Genomic DNA, 13,073 nt, shown 5'->3' with positions numbered 1-13,073 from the left:
CCGGCGCAGCGCTGCCCGCCGGAGCAGCGCCATCAGGACCCCAGCGGTGCCCCCGCTGCGATGGGGACCCCCACAGCGCTGCCCCACGGCGGCGCCGGCTGAGCCGTCAGCGATGTCACCAGTGACGTCACCAGTGACGTCACCAGCACGGCCCCATCAGTGCGGGTGGCACTGCCCTGCTGCTGCCGCCAGTGATGTCACCGCTGGTGCCACCAGCCACGCTGCCACAACCACCGCGGCCACTAGTGCTGCCACTGGTGATGTCACCAGTGATGTCATCATCCACAGAGCCCCCAGCGCCACCCCAGCGCCCCACCAGCAGCAATGAAGGACGAGGGGCCGCAGGGTGCAAGGAGCCTTTATTGCCCGGCGGCGGCGGCGTGGGGCAGGGCCGCCCCGTGTCCCCCCCGTTGGCGAGGGCACGGGGCGCCCCGGGCGCGGGGCCCCTCACGTCTGCAGCTCCAGGAGCGGGCGCGGGGCGGGTGGGGGGCCGGGGCGGGCACGGCGGTGGCAGTCCTCCAGGTCCCGCAGCACCGCCAGGAGCCGGCCCAGCCCCTCGGGCAGCGGCGCCTCTGGGGGGGGACGAGCGGGGGTGAGGCCGGCAGCCCCCCGAAACGCCACTTCCCCGGGGCATGATGCCAGCGTCTGCCCCCCCCCCCCCCCCGGTGCGGGGCCCCAGGGTGCCTCCCTCGGCCCCGAAATGGCCGCCACACTACCTTCAGGGGGGCTCAGGGGACCGTTGGGGGGGTCCTCGGTCTCCACCAGCTCCCGGTACTTGTCCCTGAAGCGAGGGGAACGAAGCCATGAGCCCTGGGCAGCCCCCACTGTCCCCCCCCACGCCAGGTCCCGCTGCACCTCATGGGCTCCCGCAGGCCGCAGAGGTGGCGGAAGATGAGCTGCGCCTCCATGTCGGGGTCCAGCGGGTCGCTCCACTCCTGCAGGGTGACGCCGTGGCGGGTGGCGTCGCAGCCCAGCCCTAGGGGACAAACCCGCCACCGCTGGGCACCCGCCGCTCCCCCGCGGGGAACCCGGCCGTGTCCCCTCCCGCCGCCCCGCCGTACCCGTCTTGTCCTTCTGGTGACAGCAGCTCCACTTGTCCCCTCTGAAGACGCCGGGGTGGTAGGAGCAGAGCATCTCGGGGTTGTTGGCACAGGCCTTGCGCAGGGCCGAGAGCCACTGGTTCAGCTCGTTGACGCACTGCAGGACGGGACGGGGCGGTGATGGGGGCCCAGGCGCACGGCGGCCCCGCCCCCCCATGCCCACCTTGCACTGCAGGTACGCCGTCTCCCACTGCCCCGCCTCGTCCACGTAGATGATCTGCATCACGTGGGAGCTGCCGAAGCTCTTCTCCTCCACCTTCTCGGCCGCCCGGATGTTGGACAGCGCGATGAAGCCGCCCTTCTGCTGCCGGGGATGGAAGAGAAAGTGGGGCTCAGCACCCTCCCAGCAGTCCCTGGAGACACCCAAGAGCCGGCAAGGACAGGGAGAGGGAGCTATGGGGCACTGCCGCCTCTCTGTCGCCAGCCTTGAGCCACCATGCAATGCAGAGGCCTGTGTCGAGCACCCCGAGGTGGCACACGTCCCTGAGACAGGGCCCATGGCTCTGCCAGCACCTTTCCCCATGCAATGCCAGCCCCACCACGACGCATCCCCCCATACCTTAGAGCTGGGGGTCTTGGCAAAGCTGAGGGCCTCGCTGGTGAGGGAGAAGTGCAGCTTCTTGGAGGAGGAGGAGAGCAGCGGCCCCTTGCCCCTGGTTTTGTGGATGAAGAGCGGGCCCTCCTTGACGACCAGCGTTTGCAGGGTGAGGGCGTTCTGCAGGTCCAGCTCTGCGGGGAACGGCCCCGTGCCTGTCAGGGGGGGCCCGTGGGGCTGCGTCCATCCCCACGGCCACCCCCCTCACCTTCCTTCTCCTCGATGCCCACCAGCTCAGCGATGAAGTCCTTCATCTGGGCGATGCCACGCTGCAGCACGGGCTGCAGTGGGGCCAGCCAGGCCTCCTTGGCCCGCCCCACCGCCGCCTCCATGTTCCCCACGATCTGGACGGCCTGGAGCCACGAGGGACAGCAGGGTTGGGGCCATGGGCACTGCAAAGGAGCCCAGGCGCCCTGGCCCTTCCTCGCCAGCTGGCCCCGCGAGGAGGTGGCCAGGCACCCTGCAAACCCCGGGAGGTCCACGCAGCATCCTGGCCAGGAGGACACAAGCACTGGGGCCCCCACCTTCCCCGATGGGCCCAGGTGACCCACAGCAGGTACCAGGGGCCCTGCTGGCATCCCCATCCCACCTTGGCCAGGAGAAGCAGCGTGCGGCTGGTGCGGGAGTCAGCGTGTTTCTCCCGGAGGTGGAAGAGTTTGGGGGTCATGATGGCTGGTGAGAAGAAGCGGAGGCAGAGGAAGCTGGTGACAGCGATGAACTTCACGTTCTGCGGGGGCACGGGACACGCATGAGGACACAAGACGCACACGAGATGTGCACAAAGGCATGAGTCGTGTGAAGGCATGAGACACGTGAGGGCTGACATCCCCCAGGCATGGCACATGTTGATTTATGCCCTGGGGTCCTTCCCTGGGCCTTCAGGAGGCCGTGGTGGCTGGTTCCGCGGCACGAGAGGGAATCCCGTATTTCTGTGGGATGCAACTGCAACTAGGGTGGGAGTGAAACTGCAGTGACAAGGGCCAGAAGAGCCTCATCTTGCAAAGACAAACTTCATCTTCCCCAGGAGCCAGGATCAAAGATTTTGGGTGATGCCTCCAATCCCCCATCCCCTGGCAGTGTCCACGGGAAATTCCCCAATTTTCATATAATTTGAAAACAGAAAATCTTGCGATTCTGAGTTGCTGCCACGGGGCCTCCTGGGAGCTGCAGTTCGGTGATGCACGTCCCTGCTGTCCCCACGCACCGACCCCAGCAGGATGCACCTGTCCCCCTGCCGAGGGGGGGACCCTGGGGTGCCACAGCCCATGCCAAGCCCTGGCCAAGGCTCCCGGCCCAGGGAGCAGCCGCCCCCAAGGGAGAGCAGGGCCCCGAATCGTCCGTCACTCCCCCGGGGGCTTTCCCGCGCGCCCACCTGGTGCTGCTGCTCGGGGAAGCGCTCCCCGACGCGCCGGAAGAGCTGGCGGAAAGTGGCGCGGACGACGGCAGGGCAGGCCGGGGCCGACTTGGCGATGGCGGCCAGGAGCTCGCCCAGGTAGGACTGGAGGTGCTGGCGGCTCTGCTCGATCACCTCGCTCTCCGTCTGCACGCGGTGCAGCCCCGAGCACCTGGCGGCACAGCCCGCCGTCAGCCCCCCGCCGCGGGCAGGGGCACCCATGGGCCATCGCCCTTTCCCCCTCGGTCTGCGTCCCGCCACACTGCCCCGCGCTGCCCCTTACCCGACATCTTTAATCTCCACCTTGCTGGGGTCCAGCTCCACGTACTTCTTCTCCTCAAACAGCCGGTTGATGGTGGGCCCGAGGACGGCGTGCAGGTACTGCATCCCGGCCACCTGGCGAGGGACAGCGCAGGGGATGGTGCTGGGGACACGCCGCTGCCGCTCTGCTGGCAGCACCCACTACGGACACCCCAAATCCCCCCACTAAGAGCCGCCCAGCGTTTCTTCGACCCTTTCTTCACGTGGTGCCTCCAGCCACCTCCTGGCACATCCCTCCCCAGCAACAAGCACCCCTGCAGGCCAGGGACGGGGATCCCTGTGGGCATCCCTCCTGCCCAGAGCCAGCCCCCTCCCAGGGACGCTGGCCCCAGCAGGGACAGCACGGAGCTGGGACGACCTCAAAGTACTGGGGCTTTGGCCCAAAGTCCCCGGCAGAGTCCCACTGCGGGCAGAGTGCAGCCTGGCAGGGCAGCGGGAAGGGCAGAGCACGTTCCCGTGCCGGAGGCAGCGCATGGCACCTTGAGGAAGGACTCCATTGACTTGGAGGCCAGGGAGTTGCTCCGGAAGAGAGTGTTGGGCTCACCTGCAAAACGTGAGATGGACGGTGCCGCACTGGGGACGGCAACGGACATGTGTCACCCACCCCGCAGCGATCCCGCACCAGCCCCGGCTCCCAGCCTTACACGGCTTCGCCAGCTCCAGCTTGAAGAGCAGGTCCAGGAACTCCTTGACCAGCCCCTGGCCCAGGAAGAGCTTGACCAGGTTGACGGCCACCTCCTGCCGGCACTCGGCCGTGGTGGTTTCATCGAGGAGGGTGATCAGGTGCACTTTGCCGTCCTGGTGGGGACAGGATGAAGGTAAGATGGCACTAGGGAAGCAGATGCCCCCACCTTAGTGAATAACCGTCCAGCGAGGAGCTGACGTGCCCGGGACACGCGGGGCGTGCTCAGCCAGCGGCAACGCTCACCTGGGGCCCCGACTTCACCTCCTGGCACAGCAGCTGGACCAGGGGCTGGTAGCAGCTGGAGGGCAGCACTGTCTCGTCCCGCAGCCGCACCTGCAGCTGCAGGGATCCCAGGTTGCCTCTGTGACGGGATGAGTGCAGGATGGAGAGGCACCTCCTGGAGCAGAAGGCATCACAACATCCCAGTCCCCAGTCCTGCCATCACCCTCCCCGCTCTTGGCCTTTCAGTGAAGAGTTTTTCCCAGAAATTGCCTCTCCGGAAAAGCGCTTTCCTAGAAATTCCCCCTCCGAGGAAAGAGCATTTTCCAGGCATTGTCCCTCCAAGGGAAGGGCACTTCCCAGGAACTGTCCTCCGAGGGAAAGGAGCAACCTGGCCAAGGGCAGGGCATTTCCCAAGAACTGCCCCTCCGAATGAAGGGCGCTTCCCAGGAATAACCCCTTCCCAACACCCCGCAGGCCCTGGAGCCAGCACGACCGCACGCCCCTCGCGCATCCCACTTCACGCCGTCCCTTGGCACGGCCGTCAAGACTCACTCGGCCTCCCTCGGCTTAGACTTGTCCGGCCACAGCCGGAACCAGCCCTCCTCCTGCCAGACCGCCTGCAGCCCCGGCACGTTGAACACCACCTGGCAGGGCACACGGGAGGAGAGGTCGGGCAGTCGGCCGGGAAAGCGGGACACCCGCCCTGTCCTCCGCCACCCCGGCCGGGTCCGTGGCTGGGCTGAGCGAGGTCTGCAGTCCTCCCTGGAAACGCTCCCGGCTCGGCTCCGGGCTGCAACGCTCTCGGCAAGAGAGCTAGCGAGTCCCGAAGGGGCCAGTGAGGAGGAGAAAACCCTCCTACAGATGTGGAAACTGAGGCCAGAGAGCCCACGGGGCTTTGCTGGCATCCCTGCACCCAACCCCCCTCTCGGAGCATCCCGAGAAGGGCTCGTGTCCCAGCCTGCGGCGGCGACAACGTCCTGCACTAGGGCTTTCTCCATGCAAGGACCCAGAAAAGGGGACGCTCACCGCGACCTGCCGAGAGCGCTCCGCGCCTGCCCGGCCCCGCGGCGGCCCGCACCTTGCCCAGGAAGTCGTTCCGGCTGACCAGGTCCCAGTCCCACACCTCCACGCACAGCTGCTCCCCGGCGGCCTCGGGCACCTCGAACTCGAAGGTCTCGTTCCAGCGTGGGTAGCAGGATTTCTTCACCACCTGCAGCAGTGGGAAAAGGCAACGGCTTCAACCACCCTCGCCGGTGCTACGGAGCAGCCTGTACATCCCCGGGGCTCCCGGCTTCGGCACAAGATTAAATCCAGCCGGGCCACGGCCGTGCAGGCGGCTCCATTTCCTAACTGGCCTCCAGGTAGCCCGTGACTTGCTGGGAGCCTGGCTCGTGGGACAATGCGTTTGGTGGCCATTGTGGCTCTTGGCTCTTGAAGGACAAATTCTTCCTGCACCGTTGAGGACGGTTTAGGAAGAAAGGAAGACCGACCTGAATTTCCCATTCATGGGCTTCAAAACACATGGCAGGAGGCATATTTTTTCAAGTCAGTCTCCTGGCTCCTGGAAGCCACCACTGCAGCCCTTGACACCGTTCCGGCCACCGACGCAAAGCCCCGTTAGTGACTTAGCTGTGCCAAACCCTTGTCTTTAAGATGACGGATATCTAAAGGGAACATCTCCACCGGACGGAGCCCCGCACTCACGGCGCTCTCCTGCGTCTTCCCGTTGTAGCGCACCCTGACGAAGGGGTCCGAGGCGCCGTTCCGGTCTTTCCGAGCCAAATCCCTGCGGAGAGGAGCAGGAAAGCAGGGGGGCACCTCGGGGTCTCCTCGGACCACAGGCGGGAGACACTGGCAGCTCCGTTTTGCTGGCTAAGTGCAAAGCCCGACCGTGCGCTGGACCGGCCAGCCGGCAGCCCCGGCCCCGCGCTCACCTGGCCTCGAGCACTGTGCAGCAGAGCCGCCGGCCGGCCTCGCTCTGCAGCACCTCGAGGCGGAGGTGGATCTCCCCCTGCACCTCCTCGTCGGGGTCCACCTCGCTGAGGCTCAGCCAGCCGCTGAAGCCTGCGGGGAGAGCGGCCACCGTCGCGCCCTGCTCTAGCCGGAGCCTGGACGCGAGCCGAAGCCCCGGCGGCTGCTCAGCGCCGTTCCCGGGGGGGCCGCGACGCTCAGAGCCCCACCACTGACTCACTAAAACAGCCGCAAAGCGTCCTCTCCCCGGGCAGCCCCGCTCCTCCGGGCTGTGCCGGGAAAGCGAGGAGGGCGCGCGGGGCCCGGCGAGGACGGCACGCGGGGGAGATGAGCGCGAAGGTGCCGGAGCGGTTGCAGTGGCCGGGGGACAGGCCCTGCTCTGCTTTCGGGGGAGCAGGCGCAGGTTTGCCCCTCAGCTGGACGGGTGCTGGACGGGATGCTGAGGCTGGGGGTCTTTCCCTGCCCATCCCTACCAGATTTCCTCCCAGCGCCCCCAGACTCGCTGCAAAGGGGGGGGGGTGCCCATCTTTTGGGGTGACCCACCCAGCGCGACCCCGTCCCTCCTACCCTTGGGGTGCTCCGCCAGCATGTCCCGCGTGAGGCAGACTTTCCCGATAACGTCATCGCGGCTGGAAAACAAACCCAGGGAAAAAAAAGGGCAGCGAGATGCCTTTGGAGCTTGGTGCCGTGGCAGGTCCCACGCACAGGTCTTTCGGCCCAGGATGCTGGGAAGTCGGAGGAGCTTCCCGACCCGCCTGCCCGTACCTGAGCGCGTCCTCATCCATGACGTAGAAGGAGACGCTGTGAAAGCTGGGCTGCAGATGCACCTCGTACTCCTCCCCCCAGAACGGCGACAGCGTCTTCCACACCGTGGCGGTCCTGCGGGGTGGTGGCACCAGTGGTGGGGGACAGGGCTCGCGCGGCCCTCCCACCCCCCCGGCCTGCCCCACGGCCTGGGGCGCAAACCCTCCGGCCCAGAGCGGAGGACGATAACCAGTAATGATAATAAAATCGGCACTCGTAGCAGCGGGGATGCAAGAAACCCGCCGAGGCAACGGGCGCACTGGCACGTCCCGTCGTGTCGGGGCCCGGACAGGGATTTGGAGAGGGAAGAGGGGAAATCTACGGATGGGAGCCGGCGTTTCTGCCAGCTGCTCCGAAGCGGGCGGGGGGCTCTGCGCAGGGCCGGGGCCGCTCACCTGACGATGGCCTCGTTGTCGATCTTCACGATGCAGTACGGGTCGCTGCTCCCCGTGCTGAAACACAGCGGCACGGCACCATCAGCGCTGTCCTCGGCCCCGAGGGACGTGCCAGGCTGTGGGACACCGGCCCAGCAGGCAACTGCGTGACCGCACAGTCCTGCCAGCCCCGAGTCCACGCGGGACTGGGAGAAACAGGGAGCTGCAGGCAGGGGGGAATCCTAAGGGGACTAAGGGGGGAAGCACAACCCTTATTAGACATCAGAGAATCAACGCAGGAGAGTGGCAAAGCCCGCAGGCCTTTGGGACCGAACACCAGCGAGCGGATCCATGCCGGGGGTTGAAGCAGCGCCCCGCCGGCAGCCAGAGCGCGGCTCTTCTTTTCCAAGGAGGAAAGCGGATAACAAACAAAACTCGCCCTTTTCCCCGAAACGGGTCCACGTGCTCGCAGCCCCCTCCGCCGGCGCGAGGAGGAGCGGGGACGCGACGCTTCCTCCGAGCCCGCGGGGACCCCGCGCCCGGCCACCTCCGCACGGACCCGGGGCCAAGACACCCCTGGCTGCGGCGCTTCTCCCGGCCGCGCTCCGACCCCGCTTCCTTCCGCGGGCCGCTGCCAAGAAAATCGCCGTTTTTATGGCCTGGTGCGAGGCTGCCCGGCAGCCGCGGCGGTTACTCATTAACGCGGGCGCCCGGAGGCGCTTGCCAACGAGCTGCGAGTTTCCAGGTGAAGGAAGGAGCCGGGGCGGGCGGGGGGCCAGGGAGAGCCGGGCACGGAGCAACTTCCCTTCCCGAAAACAGGAAGGTCGGGACAGGTCGCGTCCGGAGCACGCCCGCGCGGGCGGCGCTGCCAAAGCGCGTGCCGAGGACGGGGCGCGGGAGCCCGAGGAGCGCCGCGATGCACCGATGGCTCCTAAGTGACACCAGCAGATTCAGCCCCGTTCAGCAGATGCTGTCGCCGACATTTCCTGCCTTGTGCAAACGACCCGGCGGCGAGCGGGCACGCACCTGCCCGCCGACTGCGTCCCGCCAGCCCTGCCGGGCGCCGCGGAGCGCGTTTCCCAGCGGCAGCCGCCCCGAGGGGACCGAGGCCACCCTCACGCGGGGCCAATGCAACCCCCCCTCTGAAGCGGCGCCTGGGAGCCCGCGCCGTCGCCGGGTCCCCGCCGGGGTTACGCCATCTCTGCGGCATTGCAGCGCCCCGGGAGGGATCCGACACTCACAAAATTATACAGAGAGGGAAATAAATAAATAAATAAATAAATAAATAAATAAAAAGGCCAAGCGGAGCCCGCCCTGGTGTCCCCCCACGGCGCAGGCATGCGCCACCATCCATCTTCGCCGGCGGCGGCGAGCAGGGACTGATGGATCGCACGAGTTTTACGATTGGAAATTCCCCGGCTGAGGCACTCGCGGGGGAGCAGGGAACAACCACCACCAAAAAAAGGCAGTTTCCCTCGCTTCCCTGCAGCCCGGATCCAGGGCGGGATGTGGCAGGGCTCCGCGGAGAGGAGGCCGCCCGCGGGAAGCCTCGCAGCCGCCCGCGGTGCCGCCACGTCCCGCGGGTTTGGGCCCCCCCGCCGCCCCGCGCGCTGACGTGGAGGGGAGCGCGGGCAGCCGCCCCGCCTGCTCACAGCCACTTCTGTGGTTTCGTGGCAGCGCCGGGTGCCGGTGCCAAACCGCTGTCCGGGCGGACGCTTGCTCGAGGCTCAACAACAAACACCAGCTTTTCTTCGCTGGAGGGAGGCGGGAACCGCGTGGGGAGGGCGACGGGGGAGCTTTGCTGAAACGAACCCCCCCGCCGGCCCGGCCCGAACTCGGGGTCCCTCGGCTGGGGCTGAGCCCCGCGGGAACGGGCGCCTGGGCACGGGGGACGGCGGCGGCGGGTCAGGTCTGCCGGGGCGGAGGTGGGGATCCCGCAGGTGCGAGCCCGGCGCAGCCAGAGGCAGGGCTGGCTTGGGAAAAGGGCAAAAAAACCCCGTCTGGGTGCTTGGCAGCATAAATAAGAGGCAGGAGGGGCCAGCGAGCTGGAGACGGGCCGAGGCCGGGCTCCCTCCCGGCTGCCGGGGAGGGATTTCGTTCCAGGCGGCTGAGAAAGCAAAGACGGTCACGGGTAAAGGAGACGCTGCCCGGACCGGGGGGGCTCCCGTGGCCGCCCCACACACCCGGGTCTGGCACGGCCCTTCCCAGCGTCCTAAAAATTCACCCGGTGAGCGTCTTCGGGTCGCTTGGCCGTTCCCAAGACCGGGCATCGCCCGCAGAGGCGCAGCGTCACGCGGTCCCAGCCCCCGGTGCGGGACCCGAGAGAGGGACCCGCCGCGAGCCCGGGCGTGGGAAAGCCGCGGGGCAGAGCGAGGCGAGCGGGAACCGTAAATCCCCGTCGGCGGGCAGGCGGGGAGCGGGCGACGGCCGGCGTGCCGCGAAGAGACGCGGCCAAGGTCAGGCGGCGGCAGGCGAAGGAAGGAGCCGGGTCTCCGGTTTCCCTTTTCGCAGCCCCGGGGGGGCTCCCTGCCCCTTCCCCGGCTGCGCCCGCCCGCAGGGCTGGAAGCCCCCGGCTGAAGTGCGATCTCGCAGCCAGTTTTCCGCAGCTCTCCTGAAATCCCACCTCCTGTCACCAGCTGGAGTTCCCGGCGGGGAGCTGCTCCACGGGATTTAAATCAGGCCTGGCACACGCCGGAGGGGGAGGACCATCTCTGTCCTCCTTTATCCTCTTTTTCTCGCCCCCCCCGCCCCGACAGCAGGTTCCCGGCCGGGCTGAGCAGCTCCTCGACGCCTGCATCCCGCGGGAAGCGCAGCGGGCCAGGGCAGCCGTGGGGGTCCCGGGTGTCCGCGCTGCCGCTTCCAGCCGCCGCTCGCAGAGGAGAAGCGACGGGAGGGACAGAGGCACCGCGGCTGCTCTCAGAGGCCGCGGGCTGGCCGTCCTGGGGGGGCACCAAGGCCCCGCCGAGCACCCAGCTCTGGGCCGGCTGCAGGCGGAGGGCGTGTGGGGGGCAGCCCTGCCCCACGGCAGCGTGGGGGTGCCAGGGAAGCCCTGGAGAGGGGGCACCCAAAGCACTGGGTGCTGCTAGGGGCACCCACAGCACTCCTAGGGGGGGCCTAATGCACAGACACTGCTGGGGAGCACCCCAAAGCATGCCGGGGGGGCACCCAAAGCACCAGGCACTGCAGGGGGGCACCCCAAGGCATTGCAAGAGGGCACCCAAAGCACTTGACACTAGCAGGGGGGCACCCCAAAGCACCTGGGGGGGCACCCAAAGCACCTAACACTGCAGGGGGGCACCCCAAAGCACCAGGCACCACAAGGGCAGCACCCCAAGGCACCAGGCATTGCAGGGGGGCACCCAAAGCACCTGACACTATCGGGGGGGCACCCCAAGGCATTGCAACAGGGCACCCAAAGCACCTAACACTGCAGGGGGGCACCCCAAAGCACCACGCATTGCAGGGGGGCACCCAAAGCCGGCCCGGGAGGGAAGCCCTAAGGCACGGACACTGCCGGGGGGATCGTGGCGCCCTCCCGGGGGGAGCCCCCAACTCCAGCCCCTCCCGCGGGGAGACTCACATGTCCTTGGCGGGCAGGTTCCTGCCCTCCACGACGCGGATGGAGAGCGAGCTCCGCCGGGCCATGGCGAGCGGCGAGCGGCGGCCCCGAACCCGCGTCCCCGCCGGCGCCGCGCCCCGCGCCCAGCTCCCGGCTGCGAGCCGGCGCCGCGGGCCGCCAATCGGCGCGCAGGGCAGGGCCCGGGGGCGGGGCCGGGGGGGTGTCCCCGGCGGTGATTGGGCGGGGCTGATCCGGAGTCACTCCGGAGCGGGGGCGGCGCCCGGCGGGGACCCCCGAGTGCTGTGGGACCCCCGAGCTGCTGGGGGCCTCGCAGGGGCTGGGGACCCCCAACCTGCTGTGGGACCCCAAATTGCTGAGGGCCTCACCGGGGAACGGGACCCCCACGTTTTTGATGGCCTCGTGGGACCCCCCCATATTGCTGTGGGTCTCACAGGGGTCGGGGACAGCCCGTACTGCTGTGGACCTTGGGGGACACCCCGTATTGCCATGGGTCTCGCAGGGGTTGGGGACACCCCATACTGCTGTGGACCTTGGGGGACACCCTGTATTGCCGTGGGTGTTACGGGTCACCCCATATTGCCATGGGTCTCGCAGGGGTTGGGGACACCCCATACTGCTGTGGACCTTGGGGGACACCCCGTATTGCTGTGGGTGTCACGGGTCACCCCATATTGCTGTGGGTCTCGCAGGGGTTGGGGACACCCCATACTGCTGTGGACCTTGGGGGACACCCCATATTCCAATGGGTCTCACGGGTCACCCCATATTGCTGTGGGTCTCGCAGGGGTTGGGGACACCCCATACTGCTGTGGACCTTGGGGGACACCCCATATTCCAATGGGTCTCACGGGTCACCCCATATTGCTGTGGGTCTTGCAGGGGCCAGGGTCACCTCATGCTGCCGTGGGTCTCACAGGGGTCGGGGACACCCTGTATTGGCTCGCTGCTGGTCCTCGGGAAAACCATTCCCAGTGCAGAGCCGGGATGGGGAGGGAGGTGGGAGCGGGTGAGTCCCGTTCCCGCAGGACTCCCGGCCCGTTCCCGCAGGAGCCCCGGCCGAGGGAGCACCTACAGGCGGCTGGCAGCCCGGGGACGAGGCAGCTGCCTCCCTCCCGGCACCCGGGCGTCCCGCGCCGCGGGGGGATGCCGCCCCTCTCCGGGCTCCCACCTCTCCCAACCCGACCCCGGGCTGCCGCTTCCCGGCATCCCGCTCCGGCGCCCCGGCCTCGGCTCCCGCAGCCGCCGGGTGTCCGTGCCTCGGTTCCCCCCGTCGCGGAGGCGGCGGTCGCCTCGGCCGAGCGCTGCGTGGGCGCGGATCGAGAGCCGCGCCGTCAGCGGATTTAAGCAGCATATTAAAAACAAACAAAGCAGCAAAAAAAAAAAGGATCTTTCTAAATGCAGCGCGTGATGCCCGGCGGCGCTGCGCTCATGGACGTGATGCTGTAATTGCGGCCGCGCCATCTGCTCCCGGAGCCGCCGACACAGCCGGGGCTACGGCTCCCGCTTCCCGCTGGCGACGGGGTGGCCGTGCACCCGGCAAGCCCTTGCTGCCGCCCCGAGCCCATGTTTTCCGTTGTTTCGGGTCGATCCGTCAAGACGAAGCCAGGAAATCATTAACCTGCTTTACACGGCGGCGGGGGGGGATGTGCGGACGGGAGCGCCCGCTCCCCGGGGCGGGCAGACCGCCAGGGGTAAATATTGACCAGAGAAAACACCCCGGGCACCGCTCCCTCGGGAAACCCCCCCGCTGGGGCGGTTTGGGGGAGCTGGGGGAAAAAACAGGAGGAAAAGGTGAAGGGAAGGCCCTCCCGGCGGGAGGAGCGCGGCGTGGGTGCCGCGGTGCCGCGGGTCGGGTTGCACCGCGCCTTCCCGGCCCCGCTCTATATTTAGGGTGTTTATGTTGCTGCTGCTTCCCCGGCAGCCGAGGGGGGCAAAAGCGGGCTGGAGGGGGCCGGGGCTGCCCCCACGGGCCGGCGGGGGCCGGGGGCCTTCGCCAGCCTTGCCAGGGTGCCGGCGTGGCAAATCCCG

At 68.1% G+C, this 13,073-nt stretch overlaps 1 protein-coding gene across 2 annotated transcripts; it reads right to left on the bottom strand.

Annotated features, from left to right (window-relative positions):
- Positions 1-342: 342 nt before the first annotated feature.
- LOC112987347 (ras GTPase-activating protein 4-like) lies at positions 343-11,189 on the bottom strand. Of its 2 annotated transcripts, none has more exons than XM_064523384.1 (21): positions 11,046-11,189; positions 7,487-7,543; positions 7,053-7,166; positions 6,855-6,916; positions 6,251-6,380; positions 6,021-6,102; positions 5,395-5,526; positions 4,869-4,960; positions 4,338-4,455; positions 4,054-4,207; positions 3,889-3,953; positions 3,372-3,484; positions 3,068-3,260; positions 2,285-2,422; positions 1,904-2,048; positions 1,660-1,829; positions 1,264-1,404; positions 1,062-1,197; positions 856-976; positions 717-781; positions 343-572 (listed from the first exon to the last, which is right to left on the bottom strand). In XM_064523384.1, the coding sequence occupies exons 1-21, from the start codon at positions 11,108-11,110 to the stop codon at positions 448-450; spliced, it is 2,418 nt and encodes an 805-aa protein (XP_064379454.1). In that variant the 5' UTR covers positions 11,111-11,189; the 3' UTR covers positions 343-447. The 2 variants fall into 2 exon arrangements, with proteins under 2 accessions (XP_064379454.1, XP_064379455.1); XM_064523385.1 differs by having other exon boundaries at positions 1,264-1,401.
- Positions 11,190-13,073: the final 1,884 nt, after the last annotated feature.

The sequence above is a fragment of the Dromaius novaehollandiae genome, chromosome 19, assembly GCF_036370855.1.
Source record: "Dromaius novaehollandiae isolate bDroNov1 chromosome 19, bDroNov1.hap1, whole genome shotgun sequence".
Taxonomy (NCBI): Eukaryota; Metazoa; Chordata; class Aves; order Casuariiformes; family Dromaiidae; genus Dromaius; species Dromaius novaehollandiae.
The sequence above is the reverse complement of the archived record's forward strand: the minus strand, read 5'-3'. Positions and strand labels throughout refer to the sequence as shown.

Bases quoted from the DNA above. Each gene is read 5' to 3' on its own strand.
- LOC112987347 (XM_064523384.1), bottom strand. From the start codon at position 11,110: ATGGCCCGGCGGAGCTCGCTCTCCATCCGCGTCGTGGAGGGCAGGAAC. The intron at 4,961-5,394 runs GTGCGGGCCGCC...GTGCCCTGCCAG, and splicing joins GGAACGACTTCCTGGGCAAG to GTGGTGTTCAACGTGCCGGG. The intron at 1,830-1,903 runs GTGAGGGGGGTG...CGTTCCCCGCAG, and splicing joins GGGCATCGAGGAGAAGGAAG to AGCTGGACCTGCAGAACGCC.